The 24531-nt window shown below is 49.8% G+C and overlaps 2 protein-coding genes across 3 annotated transcripts in view; one reads left to right on the top strand and one right to left on the bottom strand.

The window, feature by feature from the left end:
* TAF7L (TATA-box binding protein associated factor 7 like) overlaps positions 1–17172 on the top strand; it is a 38935-nt gene extending 21763 nt beyond the window's left edge. For both annotated transcript variants that reach the window (XM_075261056.1, XM_075261055.1), the window contains exons 7-13: positions 7524–7582; positions 7702–7774; positions 8720–8824; positions 9572–9736; positions 10415–10527; positions 11619–11678; positions 14750–17172. In XM_075261056.1, coding sequence (XP_075117157.1) covers positions 7524–7582; positions 7702–7774; positions 8720–8824; positions 9572–9736; positions 10415–10527; positions 11619–11678; positions 14750–14794 — 620 coding nt within the window. In that variant the 3' untranslated portion in view covers positions 14795–17172. The remainder of the gene's footprint in view (positions 1–7523; positions 7583–7701; positions 7775–8719; positions 8825–9571; positions 9737–10414; positions 10528–11618; positions 11679–14749) is intronic.
* A 2224-nt stretch (positions 17173–19396) lies between these two features.
* The window catches only part of DRP2 (dystrophin related protein 2), an 81759-nt gene continuing 76624 nt past the window's right edge, over positions 19397–24531 (bottom strand). The window contains exons 21-23 of the mRNA XM_075259366.1: positions 23937–24027; positions 23297–23398; positions 19397–19614 (exon numbers count right to left, since the gene is read on the bottom strand). Of these exons, the coding sequence (XP_075115467.1) occupies positions 19571–19614; positions 23297–23398; positions 23937–24027 (237 nt within the window). The 3' untranslated portion in view covers positions 19397–19570. The remainder of the gene's footprint in view (positions 19615–23296; positions 23399–23936; positions 24028–24531) is intronic.

Here is a 24531-nt window from a genome sequence, read left to right as displayed (position 1 = left end):
ATGGAATAGAGTCCTCTCCATTAACCCCTGCCTCTCCACAACTGTTGTTTGAGAGAAGGATAAGGGCTCTTTATGTCTGGGAATGTGACAGACCCATTCCTGGGGCTCTGAGACAGGCATGATAGTGGAACTCTGCGACAGGTGTGATAGTGGGGCTCTGCATCAGGCATGATAGTGGGGATCTGTGACAGGCGTGATAGTGGGGGCTCTGTGGCAGGCATCATAGGGGAGCTCTGTGGCAGGCATAATATTGGGGCTCTGTGGCAGGCGTGATAGTGGGGCTCTGTGGCAGGCGTGATAGTGGGGCTCTGTGGCAGGCGTGATAGTGGGGCTCTGTGGCAGGCGTGATAGTGGGGCTCTGTGGCAGGCATCATAGGGGAGCTCTGTGGCAGGCGTGATATTGGGGCTCTGGTAGGCGTGATAGTGGGGGCTCTAGTAGGTGTGATAGTTGGGGCTCTGCGGCAGGCATGATAGTGGGGCTGTGCGGAAGGCATGATAGTGGGGGCTCTGGCAGGCGTGATAGTGGGGCTCTGTGGCAGGCGTGATAGTGGGGCTCTGTGTCAGGCGTGATAGTGGGGGCTCTATGGCAGGCGTGATAGTAGGGGCTCTGCGGCAGGCATGATAGTGTGGTTCTGCGTCAGGTGTGATAGTGGGGCTCTGCATCAGGCATGATAGTGGGGATCTGTGGCAGGCATGATAGTGGGGGCTCTGTGACAGGCGTGATAGTGGGGGCTCTGTCGCAGGCGTAATAGTGGGGCTCTGGCAGGCATCATAGGGGGCTCTGTGGCAGGCATGATAGTGGGGCTCTGGTAGGCGTGATAGTGGGGGCTCTGTGGCAGGCATGATAGTGGGGCTTTGGCAGGCATGATAGTGGGGGCTTGGTGGCAGGAGTGATAGTGGATCTCTGTGGCAGGCATGATAGTGGGGGCTCTGGTAGGCATGATAGTGGGGCTCTGTGGCAGGCATGATAGTGGGGGCTCTGGTGGGCATGATAGTGGGGCTCTGTGGCAGGCGTGATAGTGGGAGCTCTGGTAGGCACGATAGTAGGGGCTCTGTGGCAGGAATGATAGTGGGGCTCTGTGGCAGGCATGATAGTGGGGGCTCTGGTAGGCATGATAGTGGGGCTCTGTGGCAGGCATGATAGTGGGGGCTCTGGTAGGCATGATAGTGGGGCTCTGTGGCAGGCGTGATAGTGGGAGCTCTGGTAGGCGTGATAGTGGGGGCTCTGTGGCAGGCATGATAGTGGGGGCTCTGGTAGGCATGATAGTGGGGCTCTGCGGCAGGCATGATAGTGGGGGCTCTGGTAGGCATGATAGTGGGGGCTCTGGTAGGCATGATAGTGGGACTCTGTGGCAGGCATGATAGTAGGACTCTGTGGCAGGAATGATAGTGGGGGCTCTATGGCAGGCGTGATAGTAGGGGCTCTGTGGCAGGAATGATAGTGGGGCTCTGTGGCAGGCATGATAGTGGGGGCTCTGGTAGGCATGATAGTAGGGGCTCTGGGGCAGTCATGATAGTAGGGGCTCTGTGGCAGGAATGATAGTGGGGCTCTTTGGCAGGCATGATAGTGGGGGGGGGGCTCTGGTAGGCATGATAGTGGGGGCTCTGGTAGGCATGATAGGGGCTCTGTGGCAGGCGTGATAGTGAGGGCTCTAGTAGGCGTGATAGTAGGGGCTTTGTGGCTGGCGTGATCGTGGGGGTTCTGCGGCAGGCGTGATAGCGGGGGCTCTGTGGCAGGCGTAATAATGGGGGCTCTGCGGCAGGCGTGATAGTAGGGGCTCTGTGGCAGGATTGATAGTGGGGCTCTGCGTCAGGTATGATAGTGGGGGCTCTGGTAGGCGTGATAGTGGGGGCTCTGCGGCAGGCGTGATAGTGGGGCTCTGCGGCAGGAGTGATAGTGGGGCTCTGTGTTAGGCGTGATAATGGGTCTCTGTGGCAGGTATGATAGTGGAGTCTTTGGTAGGCGTGATATTAGGGGCTCTGTGGCAGGAATGATAGTGGGGCTCTGTGGCAGGCGTGATAGTGGGGGCTCTGCGGCAGGCATGATAGTAGGGGCTCTGCGGCAGGCGTGATAGTGGGGTTCTGCGGCAGGCGTGATAGTGGGGCTCTGTGGCAGGCATTATACTGGGGCTCTGTGTCAAGCATGATTGTGGGGTTCTGTGGTAGGCTTGATAGTGGGGGCTCTGTTTCAGGCATGATAGTGGGGTTCTGTGGCAGGCGTGATAGTGGGGCTCTGTGGCAGGCGTGATAGTGGGGCTCTGCGGCAAGCATCATAGGGGAGTTCTGTGGTAGGCATGATAGTGGGGCTCTGGTAGGCGTGATAGTGGAGGTTCTGGTAGTCGTGATAGTAAGGTCTCTGTGGCAGGCGTGATGGTGGGGGCTCTGTGGCAGGCCAGATAGTGGGAGCTCTGGTAGGTGTGATAGTGGGGGCTCTGTGGCAGGCTTGATAGTGGGGCTCTGCGGCAGGTTTCATAGGGGAGCTCTGTGGTAGGCATGATATTGGGGCTCTGGTAGGCGTGATAGTGGGGGCTTTGGTAGCCGTGATAGCGGGGGCTCTGTGGCAGGCGTGATAGTGGGGGCTCTGTGGCAGGCGTGACAGTGGGGGCTCTGTGGCAGGCGTGATAGTGGGGGCTCTGTGGCAGGCTTGATGGTGGGGGCTCTGTGTCAGGTGTGATAGTGGGGGCTCTGTGGCAGGTGTGATAGTGGGGTTCTGCGGCAGGCGTGATAGTGGGGCTCTGTTGCAGGCATTATAGTGGGGCTCAGCGGCAGGCATGATAGTGGGGCTCTGTAGCAGGCGTGATAGTGGGGCTCTGCGGCAGGCATCATAGGGGAGCTCTGTGGCAGGCATGATAGTAGGGCTCTGGTAGGCGTGATAGTGGGGTTCTGTGGCAGGCGTGATAGTGGAGGCTCTGTGGCAGGCATGATAGTGGGGCTCTGTGGCAGGCGTAATAGTGGGGCTCTGGCAGGCATCATGGGGGCTCTGTGGCAGGCATGACAGTGGGGTTCTGTGGCAGGCATAATAGTGGGGCTCTGTGGCAGGCGTGATAGTGGGGCTCTGCGGCAGGCATCATAGGGGAGCTCTGCGGCAGGCATGATAGTGGGGCTCTGCGGCAGGCATCATAGGGGAGCTCTGTGGCAGGCATGATAGTGGGGCTCTGGTAGGCGTGATAGTGGAGGCTCTGGTAGGTGTGATAGTAGGGGCTCTGTGGCAGGCGTGATAGTGGGAGCTCTGGTAGGCGTGATAGCGGGGCTCTTGCAGGCATGATAGAGGGGGATCGGTGGCAGGCATGATGGTGGGGGTCTGGTAGGCATGATAGTGGGGCTCTGGCAGGAATGAGAGTGGGGCTCTGTGGCACGAATGATAGTGGGGCTCTGTGGCAGGCATGATAGTGGGGGCTCTGGTAGGCATGAAAGTGGGGCTCTGTGGCAGGCATGATAGTAGGGGCTCTGGGGCAGTCATGATAGCAGGGGCTCTGGCAGGAATGATAGTGGGGCTCTGTGGCAGGCATGATAGTGGGGCTCTGTGGCAGGCGTAATAGTGGGGCTTTGCGGCAGGCATCATAGGGGAACTCTGTGGCAGGCATGATAGTGGAGGCTCTTGTAGGCATGATAGTAGGGGCTCTGGCAGGCGTGATAGTGGGGGCTCTGTGGCAGGCATGATAGTGGGGCTCTGCGGCAGGCATCATAGGGGAGCTCTGTGGCAGGCATGATATTGGGGCTCTGGAAGGCGTGATAGTGGGGGCTCTGGTAGGCGTGATAGTAGGGGCTCTATGGCCGGCGTGATAGTTGGGGCTCTGCGGCAGGCATGATAGTGGGGCTCTGCGGCAGGCATGATAGTGGGGCCTCTGTGGCAGGCGTGATAGTGGGGCTCTGCGGCAGGCGTAATAGTGGGGCTCTGGCAGGCATCATAGGGGGCTCTGTGGCAGGCATGATAGTGGGGTTCTGTGGCAGGCATGATAGTGGGGCTCTGTGGCAGGCATGATAGTGGGGCTCTGTAGCAGGCGTGATAGTGGGGTTCTGCGGCAGGCATGATCGTGGGGCTCTGCAGCAGGCATCATAGGGGGCTCTGTGGCAGGCATGATAGTGGGGCTCTGTAGCAGGCGTGATAGTGGGGCTCTGCGGCAGGCATCATAGGGGAGCTGTGTGGCAGGCATGATAGTGGGGCTCTGGTAGGCGTGATAGTGGAGGCTCTGGTAGGCGTGATAGTAGGGGCTCTGTGACAGGCATGATAGTGGGGCTCTGTGGCATGAATGATAGTGGGGCTCTGTGGCAGGCATGATAGTGGGGGCTCTGGTAGGCATGATAGTGGGGTTCTGTGGCAGGCATGATAGCAGGGGCTCTGGGGCAGTCATGATAGTAGGGGCTCTTTGGCAGGCATGATAGTGGGGTTCTGTGGCAGGCGTGATAGTGGGGCTCTGTGGCAGGCATGATAGTGGGGCTCTGTGGCAGGCATTATAGTGGGGTTCTGTGGTAGGCGTGATAGTGGGGGCTCTCTGTCAGGCATTATAGTGGGGTTCTGTGGCAGGCGTGATAGTGGGGGCTCTGTGTCAGGCGTGATAGTAGGGGCTCTGGTAGGTGTGATAGTGGAGGTTCTGGTAGGCGTGATAGTAGGGTCTCTGTGGCAGGCGTGATAGTGGGGACTCTCTGGCAGGCTTGATAGTGGGGCTCTGCGGCAGGTATCATAGGGGAGCTCTGTGGTTTGGCGTGATAGTGGGAGCTCTGGTAGGCGTGATAGCGGGGCTCTTGCAGGCATGATAGAGGGGGATCGGTGGCAGGCATGATGGTGGGGGTCTGGTAGGCATGATAGTGGGGCTCTGGCAGGAATGAGAGTGGGGCTCTGTGGCACGAATGATAGTGGGGCTCTGTGGCAGGCATGATAGTGGGGGCTCTGGTAGGCATGAAAGTGGGGCTCTGTGGCAGGCATGATAGTAGGGGCTCTGGGGCAGTCATGATAGCAGGGGCTCTGGCAGGAATGATGGTGGGGCTCTGTGGCAGGCATGATAGTGGGGGCTCTGGTAGGCGTGATCGAGGCTCTGTTAGGAGTGATAATGGGGCTCTGTGGCAGGCATGATAGTGGGGCTCTGTGGCAGGCGTAATAGTGGGGCTTTGCGGCAGGCATCATAGGGGAACTCTGTGGCAGGCATGATAGTGGAGGCTCTTGTAGGCATGATAGTAGGGGCTCTGGCAGGCGTGATAGTGGGGGCTCTGTGGCAGGCATCATAGGGGAGCTCTGTGGCAGGCATGATATTGGGGCTCTGGTAGGCGTGATAGTAGGGGCTCTATGGCCGGCGTGATAGTTGGGGCTCTGTTGCAGGCATTATAGTGGGGCTCAGCGGCAGGCATGATAGTGGGGCTCTGTAGCAGGCGTGATAGTGGGGCTCTGCGGCAGGCATCATAGGGGAGCTCTGTGGCAGGCATGATAGTGGGGCTCTGGTAGGCGTGATAGTGGGGTTCTGTGGCAGGCGTGATAGTGGAGGCTCTGTGGCAGGCATGATAGTGGGGCTCTGTGGCAGGCGTAATAGTGGGGCTCTGGCAGGCATCATGGGGGCTCTGTGGCAGGCATGACAGTGGGGTTCTGTGGCAGGCATAATAGTGGGGCTCTGGCAGGCATCATAGGGGGCTCTGTGGCAGGCATGATAGTGGGGCTCTGCGGCAGGCGTAATAGTGGGGCTCTGGCAGGCATCATAGGGGGCTCTGTGGCAGGCATGATAGTGGGGTTCTGTGGCAGGCATGATAGTGGGGCTCTGTGGCAGGCATGATAGTGGGGCTCTGCAGCAGGCATCATAGGGGGCTCTGTGGCAGGCATGATAGTGGGGCTCTGTAGCAGGCGTGATAGTGGGGCTCTGCGGCAGGCATCATAGGGGAGCTGTGTGGCAGGCATGATAGTGGGGCTCTGGTAGGCGTGATAGTGGAGGCTCTGGTAGGCGTGATAGTAGGGGCTCTGTGACAGGCATGATAGTGGGGCTCTGTGGCATGAATGATAGTAGGGGCTCTGGGGCAGGCATGATAGTGGGGGCTCTGGTAGGCATGATAGTGGGGTTCTGTGGCAGGCATGATAGTAGGGGCTCTGGGGCAGTCATGATAGTAGGGGCTCTTTGGCAGGCATGATAGTGGGGTTCTGTGGCAGGCGTGATAGTGGGGCTCTGTGGCAGGCATGATAGTGGGGCTCTGTGGCAGGCATTATAGTGGGGTTCTGTGGTAGGCGTGATAGTGGGGGCTCTCTGTCAGGCATTATAGTGGGGTTCTGTGGCAGGCGTGATAGTGGGGGCTCTGTGTCAGGCGTGATAGTAGGGGCTCTGGTAGGCGTGATAGTGGAGGTTCTGGTAGGCGTGATAGTGGGGACTCTCTGGCAGGCTTGATAGTGGGGCTCTGCGGCAGGTATCATAGGGGAGCTCTGTGGTAGGCGTGATAGTGGGGGCTCTGTGGCAGGCGTGATAGGGGGGCTCTGTGGCAGGCGTGATAGTGGGGCTCTGTGGCAGGCATGATAGTGGTGGCTCTGTGGCAGGCGTGATAGTAGGGGCTCTGTGGCAGGCATTATAGTGGGGTTCTGTGGCAGGCGTGATAGTGGGGGCTCTGTGGCAGGTGTGATAGAGGGGGCTCTGGTAGCCGTGATAGGGGTTCTGTGGCTGGCGTGATAGTGGGGGTTCTGTGTCAGGCGTGATAGTGGGGCTCTGCGGCAGGCATGATCGTGGGGCTCTGTGGCAGGCGTGATAGTGGGGCTCTGTGGCAGGCATGATAGTGAGGTTCTGTGGCAGGCGTGATAGTAGGGGCTCTGTGGCAGTAGTGATAGTGGGGGCTCTGTTAGGCATGATAGGGGTTCTGTGTCAGGCGTGATAATGGGGCTCTGCTGCAGGCGTCATAGGGGAGCTCTGTGGCAGGCATCATAGGGGGCTCTGTGGCAGGCATGATAGTGGGGCTCTGCGGCAGGCATCATAGGGGAGTTCTGTGGTAGGCATGATAGTGAGGCTCTGGTAGGCGTGATAGTAGGGGCTCTGTGGCAGGAATAATAGTGGGGCTCTGTGACAGGCATGATAGGGGCTCTGTGGCAGGAATGATAGTGGGGCTCTGTGGCGGGAATGATAGTGGGCCCTGTGGCAGGCATGATAGTAGGGGCTCTGTGGCAGGAATGATCGTGGGGCTCTGGCAGGCATGAAAGGGGGGCTCTGTGGCAGGAATGATAGTAGAGGCTCTGTGGCAGGCATGATAGTAGGGGCTCTGCGGCAGGCATGATAGTTGGGGCTCTGTGGCAGGAATGATAGTGGGGCTCTGTGGCAGGCATGATAGTAGGGGCTCTGTGGCAGGAATGATAGTGGGGCTCTGTGGCAGGCATGATAGTAGGGGCTCTGTGGCAGGAATGATAGTGGGGCTCTGTGGCAGGCATGATAGTAGGGGCTCTGTGGCAGGAATGATAGTGGGGCTCTAGTAGTGAAGTACTGTGACTGACTAATTATGAGTGCATTCTGAATATACGGCATTTCCTTGTTTCCTTAATGTTAACTATCCTGTTTGTGCTCTTCTTTTAGTAACCCTACCTTTAAAGAATGTGCGCAAAAGGCGCTTCAGGAAAACAGCCAAGAAGAAGGTGTGCAGCCTGAATTTTTTTTTTTTTTTTTTAATATTGTGAACTGTTTTACACATTTGTGTATTCTGAGCATTTCAAGTGGCTAAAATATTCCTAAACTGTTCTGCTTGTATTTCCAGTACATCGAGTCCCCAGATGTGGAGAAGGAAGTGAAGCGTCTATTAAGCACAGATGCAGAGGCAGTCAGTGTCCGTATCCTTCATTACTTTATAGACTGGTGCACAGAGTAATGAGAGACGGGAATAGTTGCTTATTAGTTCCTTAACCCCCTGACTCCTGCTCAGGCTTTGACTAAACAGGAGTCGGGCAGTGAAGTTGCAGAGCGTGTGATTACTAAGAAGGTTCTAGCTCCGGAGTGGCTGGTGATAGAGCTGTGATTTTGAGAATACTGCCAAAATAAGGCCAAAATCGTGCCTGTAACCCTATTAGAACCAAAGTTATGACTGGTTGAAGTGGGAGCTGCATATACTCACAGATTTATCTTCAGCCAGTATGCAGGAAGAGGAGAGTGATTTCTCTTTCTGCTGACCCTGTGACTTCAGCTAACTCCAGGGGAAGGGGTACAATGAACACCCATGTATAACCCCTCCTTCTCAATAGGAGAGCTTACTTTCTGACTCATTATCACATATTGGGTTTTATTTTTTGGAAGGATGATCCCTGATGGACTTGTACCAGTGTTTTGGGTGCTGCACCACTACAGCAGTCACCAAATTTGCCAGTATGTAACTACTGATGATTTAAAGAGGTCTTTTCTCCACCAGCTCCAACTCTGCATCTGGTAAAAAAATGTCAATCCACTGATATTGGCAAAGTTGGAATTTGTTATCCAGCCCCCACCCAATATGCTAATTAGGCTGTGTACAGTCTGGTGGGTGGTCCTGGTCTAGAGCAGAGAACTCAGGACCGCCCACCTGACAGTACACAACCTAATTTGCATATTGAATGCTGAAACTAACAGCATTGCTCCGAAATGATGGAGGCTGGAGAGAATATTCCTGCAGTGTCGGAATTGGCAGTATGGAGTCTATTGGAAGTGGTGACAAGTCCTCTGTTACTGGTCTACAAACAGGGCTAACCTACTTTGACACCATTCATGGAGAAGTTCTGAGCTTTTTCCTTGACAACAGAGTTTAGGATGGGAAGTGATTGCCGAAGATGAGTCCAAAGAAAATGAAAATCTGACTGGCCTGGATAGTTCTCCTGGAATGTCTGGAATAAAGCAAGGACATGGCTCTTCAAGTAAGGAACATTTCCATTCTCTTGTGGTTCGGAGATGTGTAAATAAATTGGCTTTTCTATCCGATGATGATATTTAGCAAATACAAGGACTCTTTAGGTTGGGTGGTTTTCCAGTGTCAGGACATATACACACAAGTACATGCAGGACATATAACCGATGAACAATATATGTATTGTATATGAACCCATAACAAATGGACATGTGGTAGGGTCATGTTTTTCTGGAGCTTTGGGGCCCACGGCCTGGACACTCTGCTAGTCTGGTCCTATGGCATTATTGATTCTAACATGTGAAAGATACAAGTGATTGTACACATAAAATCCAGGTGGTACACAATAGTGTATACTTAGGGCTAGTTCACACGGGGATTCCGCATGTGCACATTCCATCGGGGCTTTCTGCTCCCGATTAGGCCCAAATGAATGGGCCTAGTCCGGAGGGTGCTGTCGCGAGGTGGACGCTGGGGCTGAATCAGCCGCAGAATCCGCCTGAAGAAAGGGCAGCTCGCTCCTTTTTTCCGTGAGCGGGAACATGCCGCTAGTGGTCTACATAGACCTCTATTGTGAGGAGGAGAATTCCGCGCCAAAATCCACCCCCTCTTGCCCCCTGTGAACGAGCCCTTTACAAGCTGTAGGCAGCATAAGCAATAGACAATATCGGTCCCTTTTCTGGCTAACACTTTTCCATCTTTCCTAATATTTATTGACTTGCATGTTTTCCTTTTTGTTTTTTTACAACCTGTTCAGTGGAACGAGATGAGTTGCGAGAGATCTTTAATGACATCAGCAGCAGCAGCGATGGAGAGGAAGAAGAAGGAGAACGACAAGAAGAAGAAGACTTAAACATTATGGAAACTGAAGACGAGCAGAGAGGGCGCCAAAATGGCCAGGATGGGGGCACCAACCAGATAGGTGAATATTAACCATTGAAATCCTGGCACAGGTTCTGTGTGAGGTATATGAAATTACCACAAATAGATATGGCAGACCACCTGGTAGTAACATTACAGACATCATGTCAGGGCTACCAATATTTGTCCTGCTTTTCTTTTCGATGATCTTATAACACATGAATAAGCAGTGTGATATTGAGCAGTATATAATTTCATCTGGCCTGAGTCTTAGTCAGTATACACTGATTTTTTTTTTTTTTATAATTTCCCTCATTCTTTTCAGTTCTTAAGGAGGATTTTTCACGTTCTCTGGTACTGGCGGTTTTATATACTGCCAGAAAGCTAACCATGCTCTGAATTCTGGTACGCACCCCGGTGCTGTTATATCTGTACTGATATCCCTTTACCGTCAGAAGGGCGGGCCTTACCATCACCTAGTATCATCACTGGGCAGTAAGGAACGCCCCTTCTGACAGTACAATACAAGGAGCGATAATCCTAGGAGGTAATGCCCGCCCTTCTGATGATGAAGGGATATTGGTGCCAACACTAACGGCTCCGATATCTCCGGCATCCAGGCGTGTACTGGCAAAGCTGCCAGCTGGAAGTGATGCACCCACGTACTCCTAAAAGCTGGGTGCGCTGTAAGTAACCATGTATCTGGTATTTGTTTCTGAATGTCTCTTTTTACTTTTAGTGCTAGAACTGCAGAAACAAGTAGAGAATTTGCAGAAGAAACTACGAGAGACTCAAGAAAGAAGGAAACGCCAGGAAGAGCTCATTATGAAGGTGGAGAATGTAGCTCTTAAGGTGAGGAGAAATAAATATTCCATTTACAGCAGTGGATCTCAACCTTTCTAATGTCGTGACCCCGCAATACAGTTCATGTTGCGGTGACCCAATTCAGTTTGGAATGTGCGTCCATAACGGCGTGCGTTCCAGCTAAATAGCGTTGCTGCAAACCGTAGCGCGGCTTCTGAGTGGCTAAAGCCATCGGAAATATGTATTTTCTGATGGCTTTAGGCATACCTCCCAACTGTTGAAGACCAGAAGGAGGGATAAGATGTGCAGCGTGAGCAGCACGTCATGGCGAATTTAGCTCTGCCCACTTTTATGTTGACTCCACCCATTCTCATTCATTTTTCATGTGCTCCCACACAGTATAATCCTCCTACAGTCACCCGTACATTATATGTCCCCTTGTCATCTGTCCCCCAGTTTCATAAAACCCCTTCATCTGCCCCCAGTTTCATGTCCCCTCATCTCTGCCCCCAGTGTCATGCTGTACCCCCCTTCATCTGCCAACAGTTTCATGTCCCCCCATCTCTTCCCCCAGTTTCATGTCCCCATCTGTTCCCCAGTTTCATGTTCCCACATATCTGTCCAGAGCTTCATGTCCCTCCATCTCTGTCCCCAGTGTCATGCCGTTCCCCCCCCCCCCTTCATTTGCCCCAATGTTATGCCATCCTCCCTTCATTATGTTCCACCTTAATGTTTACAACAAAAAAAACACACTCACCTTCCAACGCTCCCCCGCCACTGTCTACGCAGTCTCGCTTACTCATATAGTTGTAGGCGCGATGTGACGTCATCACATCGCGGCTACACATGCAGAAGCCGCAGCGTTAAAGCAGGAGCTGGCTGTGACAGCTCCTGCTTTAATCGCCTGTGTGTTCAACTCATCGGCGTCCTCCGGGCGCAGATAAGTTGAAACTGGGACATACCTCCCACCGACCGGGACGGTTGGGAGGTATGCTTTAGGCGACCCCTGTGTTTTGGTTGTTCGACCCCCGCCGGGGTCGCGACCCACAGGTTGAGAACCGCTGATCTAAAGGATATCTGTGAGCAATATATTACTAGTCTTGTCATAATCTTTATTTGTTTCTTTTGTAAACCCTCAGACACGTCTACAAGCGGTGCTTGATGAATTCAGACAGCAGGAAGACCGGGAGAAACAACAGGTGAGAAATTCTACAAGATGTTCTTTTGTGCGTTGCAGATGTCACTCGTTACTTCCCAAGCATTACTTGATGTATGTTTTGAATAGGCCGGCCGCCTTCATTGAAAAAATACTGCCACAGGAAGGGTTAAAAATTGACACACATTGGTATTTACCTCCTGGATCTCTCCTGCTCATCCTCTGCTGCTCTCCATGCTGAAGGCTATCGCTGACCATCGTGATGTCACCAGTGCAGCCCTAGCAGGGAGCAGCAGGGGCTGAGCACAGTAATAGTAGGGGCTTCCTTGCAAGTTTTTAATTTTTTTCTTACCTCTAAGCAGTTGAAATCTTGGTGCCTCACTGTCCTTTTGATTAGGGCTGAGCGAATGGGACCTGCTACATGTACTCGGTACATGGCTCCTGTGGAGGAGTGAGGGCTCATTTTCAGTAGTGTCACAGACTGCAGACCTCGTGTTGGGTCCCTAATCTTATAGATGTTGTTGAGTCCATGGCCAGACGGTCGGGGTCACATAGTACATGTCATGTAGGAGGCGCATAATATTGTAAGCGTACACCACCAGTTAGACACAGATGTGCTTTAACCCCCACTGCATCATGCTAGAACAGTACCACATGGGAAGTTGTCAATTAGCACACCATGCTGGACTGTAATACCATGGATAAGCCGGTCTCCCCCGTTCCTTCTTGCGGTCTCCTCGCCAGCTCTCAATGGGCTCTGTGCACCACACATCAGGTTGTGATGGATAAGCCGGTATCCTCTATGGTTTCATAGTTCAGGTGATGCCAAATAATGTCCTGGCAAATATGTGTCAGGTTTTATTGGGGTTTTTTTTTTTTTTGACACATGAAAACATTTCAAAATGTTTTTTTTGTTTCTTTCCATATTTATAAATCTCAGTATATGGCATCTGTTCTGCAGTTATGTCTCTTATAGAACAGTAACTAAATTTCTACTAAGGCCTGCCAGAGGAAACTATCATGGCAGTCATAGGGGCCATTGATAGGTCATAGAAAAACCTTGGCGTTAGCTTTGCAGGGATCAAACATCCAGGGTTAGTGTTTCTCACCATCTAAGCTGTTGGTTACAGCTGGGCGTCCACAGTGATCCGACTGCTTTACCATGAAATGCAAATGAACTATTTTATGAAATTTTTATTGCAAATGGATTACTTTTAATTTCTTCATGCAGAGCTCAAAAATTATCCACCCATCACTGGTCCCCATGTTTACAGTATGGGCCAAACAGTGGTCCTTTCACTGGTCCCCCTATAGCAGTATTAGGTCATTACTTACCTGTCTGCTGTCCAGTCCCGCCATGTCTCCCCCGTTCCTTCTTGCGGCCTCCTCGTCAGCTCTCAATGGGCATGTGCGCCACACATCAGGTTGTGATGACGTAAAGTGCGGTGCTTGTGGGCCCCCTGGAGGCTGATGAGGGAAGAGGAGGCCACAAGCTGGAGTCAGGATAGGTAAGTTTATAAGGGCTGTTACTGGAATCCTACTAAATATTAGAAAAACCAGTAGGGATCCAGTAGGGCCCCCTAAAGGCCAGTAGAAATTTGAGCACTGATCACATTTGGCCCATGGGCTACAATATGGACATGTCTGGTCTACAGTATGTTAGGGATCATGCATGTGTATTGTATTACTAATATCAGCGTATAATACAACAGCATCCCTGTACCTGGACACAACACTGTTATTATGTGGCTAGTAAAACAACAAGGTCAATGTCTGTACTAAATGTTCTATATTGCGGTAAGTACAAATCACTGTTGTAGACGGATGTCTGTGTCACAATAGAGTTGTAAAGCCAACTCTTTATTGATTGTACAGTGCAGTAGAAACAATAAGCAGGTCAAAAATAACAAAAAGTACAAGTTCCATTAATTCTTCCCAAAGTTATTTTACCCATTTTAAATGCAAACCTAAAGGTTACCATCAATGAGATCTTGCTGAACACTGAAAGCCATGCGTGTGCATTATACACGTCAACATGAAGTTAAGAAAATCAGTAAATGTGTTATATTTAGATGAAAAAAAAAATCATAAGTTGGAGGTTCTTGATGGGAAATCCACTGTAAGGATAATACAAGTCCATTGTTGAATCAAACCGCTGAGCCATTCAAGATAGACATGGTGCCAAGCAGGAGGTCATCCTGGCAGCCGGTGTGCCTCAGGTTAAGGGTCAAACTCATCGTTATATTCAGAATTTCACCCCGTATGTTGTATGAGCAGATTTCTGCTCCTCTTCACGTGACCTGGTCCAGTCCCTTCTCTAGAACACCCTTCACTTAAATCTAGACACTGCCCAGTGACCTGATCCTTCTTCCCACTCTGCACAACACCTTCCTAAGGGCAAGAAGAACTGAAGTAGTATAGCACTTACTAAAGCTGCTGCCAAAGATGTCTGGCATTCACATGGTGCAGATTTTTAGGGGCAGGAGAGTTAGCCATTTGATCAACGGGTATCTGTATTGTAGGCCAGCTTAAAGGGAATGTGTCATGAGAAAATAACCTTTTGCTTAAAATAAATTTATTATAATTTGTTTTATTATTACATAACTGAGTTCCTTGCTCTGTTATCATTCAGTGATATGCTTTACATAATAGCCATGGCCATACGGAGCAGTAGCCTGGAGTCCACTCATTGAGGTCTATGGGATAGCTCTGTGATGGGAGGGGGAGTAGATAAGCTGTGACATTGTCGGTAGTGGATACAATGACGGGTCAGTGGGGTTATCTATAGAGGGGTTATATTCTATTGTACTATCATCTGCATCTAGAAATTGATTCCAATGACGGCCTACACGTCCGTGATGACATTTCCCTGTAACCAGGGCTGTAGCCTCACTTAGCTAAGAGAGGGCCTGTGAACGATGCTTTACATTTCGCAAACCCCAATTTTCCTCATTTTTAATTTTAGGTTATTAAGAATAGATCCAATTTATGATATTCACAGCAGATTTATATTAGTAAATGTTACATAAAAAACATCTGAAGAATTTTTGACTTGGCACCTTTTTGTGCTCTTTATCCTTCACAAGTAACATCATTTCTGTCGTTTCCCTGCAGGTGACGTCATTGCAGGAGCAGCTCGAAGCCCTGATAGAAAAATGACAATAAGACGCAACATCACTCCAGAATGCGGGATCTCTTGGTGGCCAGTGATCTACAGCCAGATGGCTAGGAAGATCTGCATTGTGAATTCCCGCTGTGACAGATCTGTCACACACAGGACACCTACAGATTCCCAGTTAAGACACGATGGAGGGGATGAAGATTTCCATCCTCTTCGGCTCCAGATGACAAGTATCCTGCCATGAACTGCAAGTGCTTTACACATTTCTAGTTCCTGCACGAGCACCGGACATTTGTGGTTGTTACTTGTTTTACGAGTGCACTTATGTCACGTTTTGAAACCGAGATGCTAAAAGAAATCCGACCCGGGCTTCAGTGTTTCCTCAGATCTAAGCATGATAGACTATAACACGGTGACTGACCAGGATCCATTTTTATTAATATTGCACACTCTATAAGCCGATGGCCTTCTGTCGGCTTCTCTGTAACAGATTCCAGTAAACGCGGCTGCCCCAGGTAACCTGCACTAACCATCCATCTAACTTACAGTAGCCGCCTGTATTTACAGTCAATATCCACCATTTAACACCATGTTGTACCTGAGTTTCCGAAGCAGTTCAAGATTGAGGCAGTTTCCCCATTTTGGGGGGAGGGGTGGGGGGTTGTTCAGTTAATTAAATATGTTTTCAGCTTTCCCTGTAATATTTGAGGTTTTATTTCATACAAGGCTGCATTCACATCAGTCTATTGCTCTCTTCTGTCATAAGATCAGAACAACTGACTGACAAAGTAATGTAATGTAAATACCGCCCCCTATCTGCAAGGTAGGTAAAAACGGGTGGGAGGGTCAAGCAGCTCCTCCTGAAAATGATATAACTCTTCTCGCTCAGAGATATAAAGATATATATGCAGTATATTATATATACCCATATGTATTATTCATTGGCACAGAATACCCAGTTAGAGAGAACAAAATGGTATTGAAGGGTGGACATTCTATTAACTAGAGCTTTCTCCATTCGTGTACAATGCTTTATACTATTTCATTTACATTCATGGCTGCCATCAGAAATACTTGCAGTTTCTTTACCTGCTCCACTCAAATCCTTAAAGGGATTCTAAGATTAAAATTTTTTTTGTGTGGATAAGACATCGGAATAGCCTTTAGAAAGGCTATTTGTCTCTTTAGACGTGGTCTCCGCCGCGCCATTCCTTAGAAATACCGGTTTTTACCGGTATGCAAATGAGTTCTCCCGCAGCGGAGAGGGCGGGCCCCAGCGTTCAAACAGCGATGAGGGCGTCCCCACCGCTGCCAGAGAAGTGTCTCCAAGCGCCACCTCCTTCTTCGTCCGCCGCGTCATCTTCAGTCTCTTCCGGTGCAGGCTCGTAACTTCTAGCAGAGCAATCTGCTCTGCTCGGTTACGAGCCTGCGCCGGAAGAAGACATTGAACATGACTCGGCGGACGAAGAAGGAGGTGGCAGTGGTGGGGCCGCCCCCATCGCTGTGAGAGAACTCATTTGCATACTGGTAAAAAACATTATTTCTGAGGAACGGCGCGGCGGAGATCACGTCTAAAGGTAAGAGACGAATAGCCTTTCTAAAGGCTACTCTGACGTCTTATCCACAAAAAAAAAAAAGTTTTAATGGTAGAATCCCTTTAAACAGATTTTGGCACATACGACAGGGAAAAAAAATAAAAAAATGCAGAACCCGCTATAAGTCAGTATTGTCCTTGATGTGATGGATTCAGCACAGGTTGTGGCTCCCATTAAAAAACGGAAGCTACAATGCTGATGTGAACAGAAGCCTATTCATATTGAATTAATGTTTGGCCATTTTTGGAGGAAACTTCTATGTTACGATGAACACCCCTAATCTTCCTTCAGCCCTTGGCTTTTTGTCCTATAGCATAGGGTAGTTCTATGTACACAGTATACGGCATACCCGGGTTATGTGGCTTCACTGACATTTACAGTCACACTTTGGTTTTAATATCAATGTGAGCGCCATATTTGTTACCTTATCATGAAATGACAGCAAATGGGTTGCCGAGTTGTTTTTCTACTTTGGGTTTGAATATAATATATAGAGTATTGTGGGAGCCCAAGCAGTGTTCACACGCAGAAAAAAGTACCGCTCACCAGTAATAATCCGGGATTAAAGGGGTCGTCCCGCAAAAATCAAACTACACTGCTTGAAAAATGGAAAATAACCTTGGAAATTACATTAGACTTTTAGAAACATTTCTTAGAACTGTTTTGCGCCATTTTTTATTTGACCGGATTGTGGTGAAGCGCCAAACTATTGCACATTGTAAAAAAGAGCTTATGCTTATAAAACATACATGTTACAGTTCAGGCCTAAATGAAAGTCCTGCCTCTACTAATAAATAAAGGGTTGGTATTGGTTACTTTATCACTTGGTTAATTTCATTGGTTACACCTATCCAAAAGCTTTTAAGGGAGTCTGTCATCAGAATCCAGTACATAATATATTATAATCCAGCCCAGACATAGATAGGTTAGGGGTCATCTCAATCCAAATGTGCTCTCCCCTTGTGAATTGCTGCCTTTTGCTGAGATACCATCATGTATGTCCATATGCAAGGAAGCTATTTGGAGCAACAAGACTATTGCTGTTACTCCAAAGTAATAAGCCTCCTGCCACTGTGCTGCCCTCTGCCCCTTCCTCTGATGGACAGGGCCAGGCAGGGTAACCTAATCTTACCTCGCCCTGAGTTCTGCCACACTCGCCGCTGGTCATATTCTTGGTACATGTGACTCAGACCAAACATTACAGCTGTACTATGAATATGAGGAGCGGCGAGGACAGGCAAGATTAGGTATACAGTGCCTGGCCCTGTCAATTGGAGGGTGGTGCAGAATTGGCAAAACAGTCATTGCTCCAAAGAGCTTATTTGTATCATTTGTAGTTTGTCAAACACAATAATATCCTGGCAACAGACATACCAATTCTTAAAGGGATTCTATCATTAAAGTGACTTTTTTTTGTCCCTAACACATAGAAAGGCTATTCTTCTCCTACCTTTAGATGTCTTCTCTGCGCTGCTGTTCCGTAGCTATCCTGGTTTTCATTGGCATGCAAATGAGTTTTCTCACAGCACTGGGGGCGTCCCCAATGCTGCGAGAGAACTCTCCAGCGACGGCTTCTTCTTCCTCTGGAACGCCCTCTCTGCGACATGTTCTTCACATGGCTTCTTCTGGCTTTAAATGGGACGCATGCGCAGTCGGCTCTGCCATTGGGGCTCTGCCATACGAGCGTACTGTGTAAGTGTCCACAAGAAAATGGCCACAGCCGACTGTGCACGCGTCGCATTTAAAGCCAGAAGAAGCCATCCCGTAGAACACATTGCAGAGGGCGTTCCAGAGAAAGAAGAGGCCGTCGCTGGAGAGTTCTCTCGCAGCATTGGGGACGCCCCCAGTGCTGTTTGAGCGCTGGGGACTGCCCCCAGTTTTTCGAGAGAACTCATTTGCATACAGACAAAAAACGGGATTTTTTCCGAACAGCGGCGCGGAGAAGACATCTAAAGGTAGGAGAAGAATAGCCTTTCTTAAGGCTATTCCTATGTGTTTGCGAGAACAAATGCAGTTTTAATGCTAGAATGTTTTCCCTTTAAAGGGATTCTAAGCTATGTATCTATGAAGCCGGGTCCGGTGATAGACTCCTTTCATACACAATAAATCATAATACCATTCCTTTGGTATTCTATTCCCTTTCTATTACAGTATGCCCACAATCCACGTCCATTTGAATCATCCATCACATTCCCTAAAACGTTACAAACATCTGATCATCTGTTCCAGGTTCCTTTCCCTGTACGAGAAAGCATTACATAGATGGTCCTCAGTCTGACGCTCACTGGGATTAAAGACTTTATTAAATAAATTAGAATTTATACTGAATATTGGCCCGCAAGTCTGTTTAGGTCTAGTCAACCCCATTCTTATCACATGAGAACAGGTAGAAATCAGTCTAAAACGTGGAGACGCATCAGTAGAGGTTACCAAATATCAGTTCTTGTTACAAGTTTGTTACAAATCTGCTAATAGACACGTTCATAGCTGAAATAAACCCCTGACTTCTTAAAAACACACAAAATTAACCATCTAAATTCTGGAAAATTAGCAATAATTGATATTAATGTCAGACTGGGGGGGAGCATATACAAACCATCATTATTCAATAGGGGTTATAAAACACGTTGTTGGATAGATCGCTGTTATGAAGAGTAGCTTTAGGCCTCCTTCAATTTTTTTTTAAAACCTTGTTGAAAAAAAACATGAATTTCAAGCATTTTTCATGTTTTTTTTTATCTTGTAACCTTTTGTATAGCCGTGTCTTACTGCACATACCTACAACATGCTGTGTTATGGGGAAAAAAAACACAACTGACCCCAAAAACTCATCAAAAAACTAAATTCTGTGTATGTAGAGTTTTCAGTATTTTGCTATAGACTTTAATGGCAGCAAGGTCTTTGAGTTAAAAAAAAGTTGCTGTTGAAAACACCAGGTAAGACGTGTGTGAGTCCGGCCTTAGACTACATGTTATCAAGCTTGTCCGAAGACTGTAAGATGCATTCAGTAATAGGAAAAGCTGGACACCAGAATCAGGCGACTGCACACAAGGTTTTCTCTTCTTCACAGACATCTTTAGAATGGATGTAACAAACAATTGCTGTAAATGTAAAAACCAGTTTTTAATCTTTGCACCTTTCATTGGCCATAAAGTGTAAAGTTAGTCGTTCCGAAGCCAATCAGTACTTTTGTAGGATGTGTAGAAAGGAAGTCCAATATCACAAAGGCAGCGGCAGAGATTCCTGGTTTGCAGCGTCACCGTCTAGAATAGGAGAAATCTTGGTAAGTAAAAAGGCTTTCTGTACAATGAGACCGCAGCAGTGTTGTGTCACTATGGGGCGGCTATTAGAAGATCTATAATGACCCGGGCACAGCTGACATATATAGAAAGGAAGTAAGGAAACGTTATTGTCACTTGTCCCTCAGGGCAGCCATTGTCTCCCTGGACCCTCCAGAGGCTGACTCCCATTCCCCCTTTCCCTGGGCCCGTTATCCCCCTCAGGCCCCCTGACACTTTTTTTTCCTATCATCCTGTGGCTTGTGGTGCTTCAGGGCCCATAGCCTTCTAATTTAACTTCTACCAGGACTAGGCCGCTAGGCCCAACTCTTGTCAGACTTCCTAAATTCTGTCAAAGAGGGAGGACGTCATTCCCTAACCCGTAGATATAGGAACCTTGGTGGGAGGTCTCTCCCCTCGCCACTTGTTGGAGTCTCTTTAGCAGCAGCCTCCAGCCTTGGTAGGACACCGCATCCTGAGAACATCTCTACAGACTCTCTGGTGGTGGATAGAGCAGCAATCAAATAAGGTAGGTGTCTGTTGGGTTTCCACCATCTTCTGCTTTCATAATTTTTTGCACCTTACTTCATGTAGCTTTATGAGGCCTTGTAGTTTGCGGGGACATATCACATAGGACTTCATCACTTTTTATTACGTTTTGCTTTTGAGGTGAAATGATCAGAAAACATCAATTCTGGCATTTAAATGTTAAGTTTTATGGCATTTATTGTAGAATAAATAACATACTAACTTTACTTTAGCATTCACTGAGGGCTGTGGAACTATCCAATGCAATTGTTACAATGAAACCTTTAAGACATATGCATTACAATATGTTGCAATAGACTATAAATAAACATGGCACAAAGTTATGACCCCATTAGATTCACTGCCAATATTATACAGAAGAATAGAAAACATCCTCTGCATACCGGCTGAAGTGACACTGCGAGTATATGCAGCTCTGTGTTACTTTGCTCCCAACCGTCCCAGATTCCGGACGACAGTCCCGATTTCAAACTGCAGTCCCGGATGGCTTACCGCATGTCCCGCTATGTGACGTGAAGTGTTTTGCTTGTTAAACTTTCCCCCGATCACCACCCGCTCTTATCCTAGATAAAGGCTGACTAATATAAGGACCAATCTGACATCAGGTGGTCACATGACTGGGTAGGCGTGGCTTTTTATCCCGTGCAGTACAGGAAGATGGAGAGATATGATACTGTTGAAGGGGGATGTGGGGGTGCAAGGTGAACTGTGTGTGTGGGAGAGATGTGGGGTGCAGGGTGAACTGTGTGTGTGTGGGAGAGATGGGGGGTGCAGGGAGAGATGTGGGGGTGCAGGGTGAAATGTGTGTGTGGGAGAAATGTGGGGTGCAGGGTGGACTGTGTGTGGGAGAGATGTGGGGTGCAGGGTGGACTGTGTGTGTGGGAGAGATGTGGGGTGCAGGGTGGACTGTGTGTGTGGGAGAGATGTGGGGTGCAGGGTGGACTGTGTGTGTGGGGGAGATGTGGGGGTGCAGGGTGGACTGTGTGTGTGGGGGAGATGTGGGGGTGCAGGGTGGACTGTGTGTGTGGGAGAGATGTGGGGTGCAGGGTGGACTGTGTGTGGGAGAGATGTGGGGTGCAGGGTGGACTGTGTGTGGGAGAGATGTGGGGTGCAGGGTGGACTGTGTGTGTGAGAGAGATGTGGGGTGCAGGGTGGACTGTGTGTGGGAGAGATGTGGGGTGCAGGGTGGACTGTGTGTGTGAGAGAGATGTGGGGTGCAGGGTGGACTGTGTGTGTGGGGGAGATGTGAGGGTGCAGGGTGGACTGTGTGTGTGGGGGAGATGTGGGGGTGCAGGGTGAACTGTGTGTGTGGGAGAGATGTGGGGGTGCAGGGTGGACTGTGTGTGTGGGAGAGATGTGGGGGTGCAGGGTGGACTGTGTGTGTGGGAGAGATGTGGGGTGCAGGGTGGACTGTGTGTGTGGGAGAGATGTGGCGTGCAGAGTGGACTGTGTGTGTGGGGGAGATGTGGGGGTGCAGGGTGGACTGTGTGTGTGGGAGAGATGTGGGGGTGCAGGGTGGACTGTGTGTGTGGGGGAGATGTGGAGTGCAGGGTGGACTGTGTGTGAGGGAGATGTGGGGTGCAGGGTGGACTGTGTGTGAGGGAGATGTGGGGTGCAGGGTGGACTGTGTGAGGGAGATGTGGGGTGCAGGGTGGACTGTGTGTGAGGGAGATGTGGAGTGCAGGGTGGACTGTGTGTGAGGGAGATGTGGAGTGCAGGGTGGACTGTGTGTGAGGGAGATGTGGAGTGCAGGGTGGACTGTGTGTGAGGGAGATGTGGGGTGCAGGGTGGACTGTGTGAGGGAGATGTGGGGTGCAGGGTGGACTGTGTGTGTGGGGGAGATGTGGAGTGCAGGGTGGACTGTGTGTGAGGGAGATGTGGAGTGCAGGGTGGACTGTGTGTGAGGGAGATGTGGAGTGCAGGGTGGACTGTGTGTGAGGGAGATGTGGGGTGCAGGGTGGACTGTGTGAGGGAGATGTGGGGTGCAGGGTGGACTGTGTGTGGGAGAGATGTGGAGTGCAGGGTGGACTGTGTGTGGGAGAGATGTGGAGTGCAGGGTGGACTGTGTGTGAGGGAGATGTGGAGTGCAGGGTGGACTGTGTGTGAGGGAGATGTGGAGTGCAGGGTGGACTGTGTGTGAGGGAGATGTGGGGTGCAGGGTGGACTGTGTGTGAGGGAGAGATGTGGGGTGCAGGGTGGACTGTGTGTGGGAGAGATGTGGGGTGCAGGGTGGACTGTGTGTGGGAGAGATGTGGGGTGCAGGGTGGACTGTGTGTGGGAGAGATGTGGGGGTGCAGGGTGGACTGTGTGTGAGGGAGAGATGTGGGGTGCAGGGTGGACTGTGTGTGGGAGAGATGTGGGGGTGCAGGGTGAACTGTGTGTGGGAGAGATGTGGGGGTGCAGGGTGAAATGTGTGTGTGGGGGTGCAGGGTGAAATATGTGTGAGGGGGAGATGTGTGTGAGGGGGAGATGTGGGGGTGCAGGGTGAAATGTGTGTGTGGGAGAGATGTGGGGGTGCAGGGTGGACTATGTGAAGGAGAGATGTGGGGGTGCAGGGTGGACTATGTGAAGGAGAGATGTGGGGTGCAGGGTGGACTATGTGTGGGAGAGATGTGGGGTGCAGGGTGGACTGTGTGTGAGGATGAGATGCAGGGTGGACTGTGTGTGAGGATGAGATGCAGGGTGGACTGTGGGGGAGAGATGTGGGGTGCAGTGTAGACTGTGTGGAGAGAGATGTGGGGTACATGGGTGTACCCAACGAGAAATGGATGGGAATGGGTGGAGTCAATTTAGAAGTGGGTGGGGCTAAATTTGCAGCGATTGGTCCACATTTTGTCAATCTTTCAGTCCTTTAAAAGTTGGCAGGTATGGTGTTAACTAGTGATATCTCAAAATCTAGGTGGGCCACCGGCCTGATCTTGGCCTTGTGTTAAAGACAAGATTCTAGAGCCTGTAGCTCCGGAGTTAGAGCTGTGTAAAGTGAAGCCATCTCTCCAGTGTTCCTTGAAGTATACTGCTTGGGGTAAACTATAATGGACTTTACTCAAACCCAGAGCAAGATTCGTCGAGAACTGTGGGAAGGTTAAATAATAATAATATTACACACTTGTCTACATACCGCATAACTCCTTCTCTCTTGTACTGGGAAAGGCATTTCTTAGCTTCTCCATGATGTCTTCCAGATGGAAGCTGACCTCTCTAGTTCCACTGTCCACATCATCTGGAGGAAATCACAGAGACATTATTGTGTAACCATGTAAATGTATTCAGAGCAAATTATGACACAAATTATGAAAAGCGCAGCCATTAAAGGGGTTGTCTCACAATGATATGCCCTCTTATATCTGCACATACAGTGTTGTTTCCTGTAGTGTCCACTTCCGGTAGGCTGAAGCCATAGGACCACAGTAGAGAGTGGGGGGTGTTCTTAGGCTCCCCTGTTCTTGGCATAAATCTGCCTATTGGGAGACAGTTGTTTGGACCTGGCACAGGATCCACAGGCAGAGAATCCGTTCCCCTCTACTCTCCAATGTACTATATGGTGTTCACATGCTGTGTGTCTGATGCAGAGGGAGCGCGGTGCTTGCAGAGAACTGTCGGCCGTTTAGTTCCCTGCATACAGCCACATTCGGTGCGGGAAACGTGGCACTCGTGGACCGTATGCAGGACTGAATGTGGCCTTATACGTATGATCACTGTGCATAAACATTTGAGCTCAAATGAAAGTGGAATTATAAGATTGTAAATTTGCATTTTACCTGCAGCTTCAGTATCCGGGGTTCCTCTCTTATCATCTGTAGGACACTTACTCTCTGAGGTGCAAGAACTCTTACCATCATCTATACTAGGCTAAAAGATACAGAAACTACAGTTATACAGAACCAATGTACAGAGGATCACAGACGTACAACACAGATGCAAACAGATTTTACACATAGCTAAAATGAGCAGCAGAAACTGATCGTTTCATATCTAATCTACATATTCAGATTGACCAGTGCCCTATCTGCCTACCGACCTCTACGACGCACAACTATTGGGAAAATGGGTCTAGTGATCGCTGCTGATGCAAAGGTAATCGGTCTCGCCTACAGCATTTTCTATTAATCACTCAGCACTCATTCTGGCTGGCCGCTAATCTCCTCCATATGTACGTGCTTGGATGAGCTTTCATAACTAGTGGCGATCAGCTTCTTTCCCCTTCCACCTGCCATCAGCAGACTATCAGGCTGCCCAAATAGACAAGAGAAATCCAACAATATTGGCCGATTAAAAGGGTTTTACAATTTCATGGACTAGTTTAGAATAGGCCACCAATTATAAATTGGCAGAGGCCTGACTGTCTCCTGGAGC

Source organism: Leptodactylus fuscus, chromosome 11 (assembly GCF_031893055.1).
Source record: "Leptodactylus fuscus isolate aLepFus1 chromosome 11, aLepFus1.hap2, whole genome shotgun sequence".
NCBI lineage: Eukaryota > Metazoa > Chordata > Amphibia > Anura > Leptodactylidae > Leptodactylus > Leptodactylus fuscus.
This window is presented reverse-complemented; position numbering and strand designations above follow the sequence as displayed.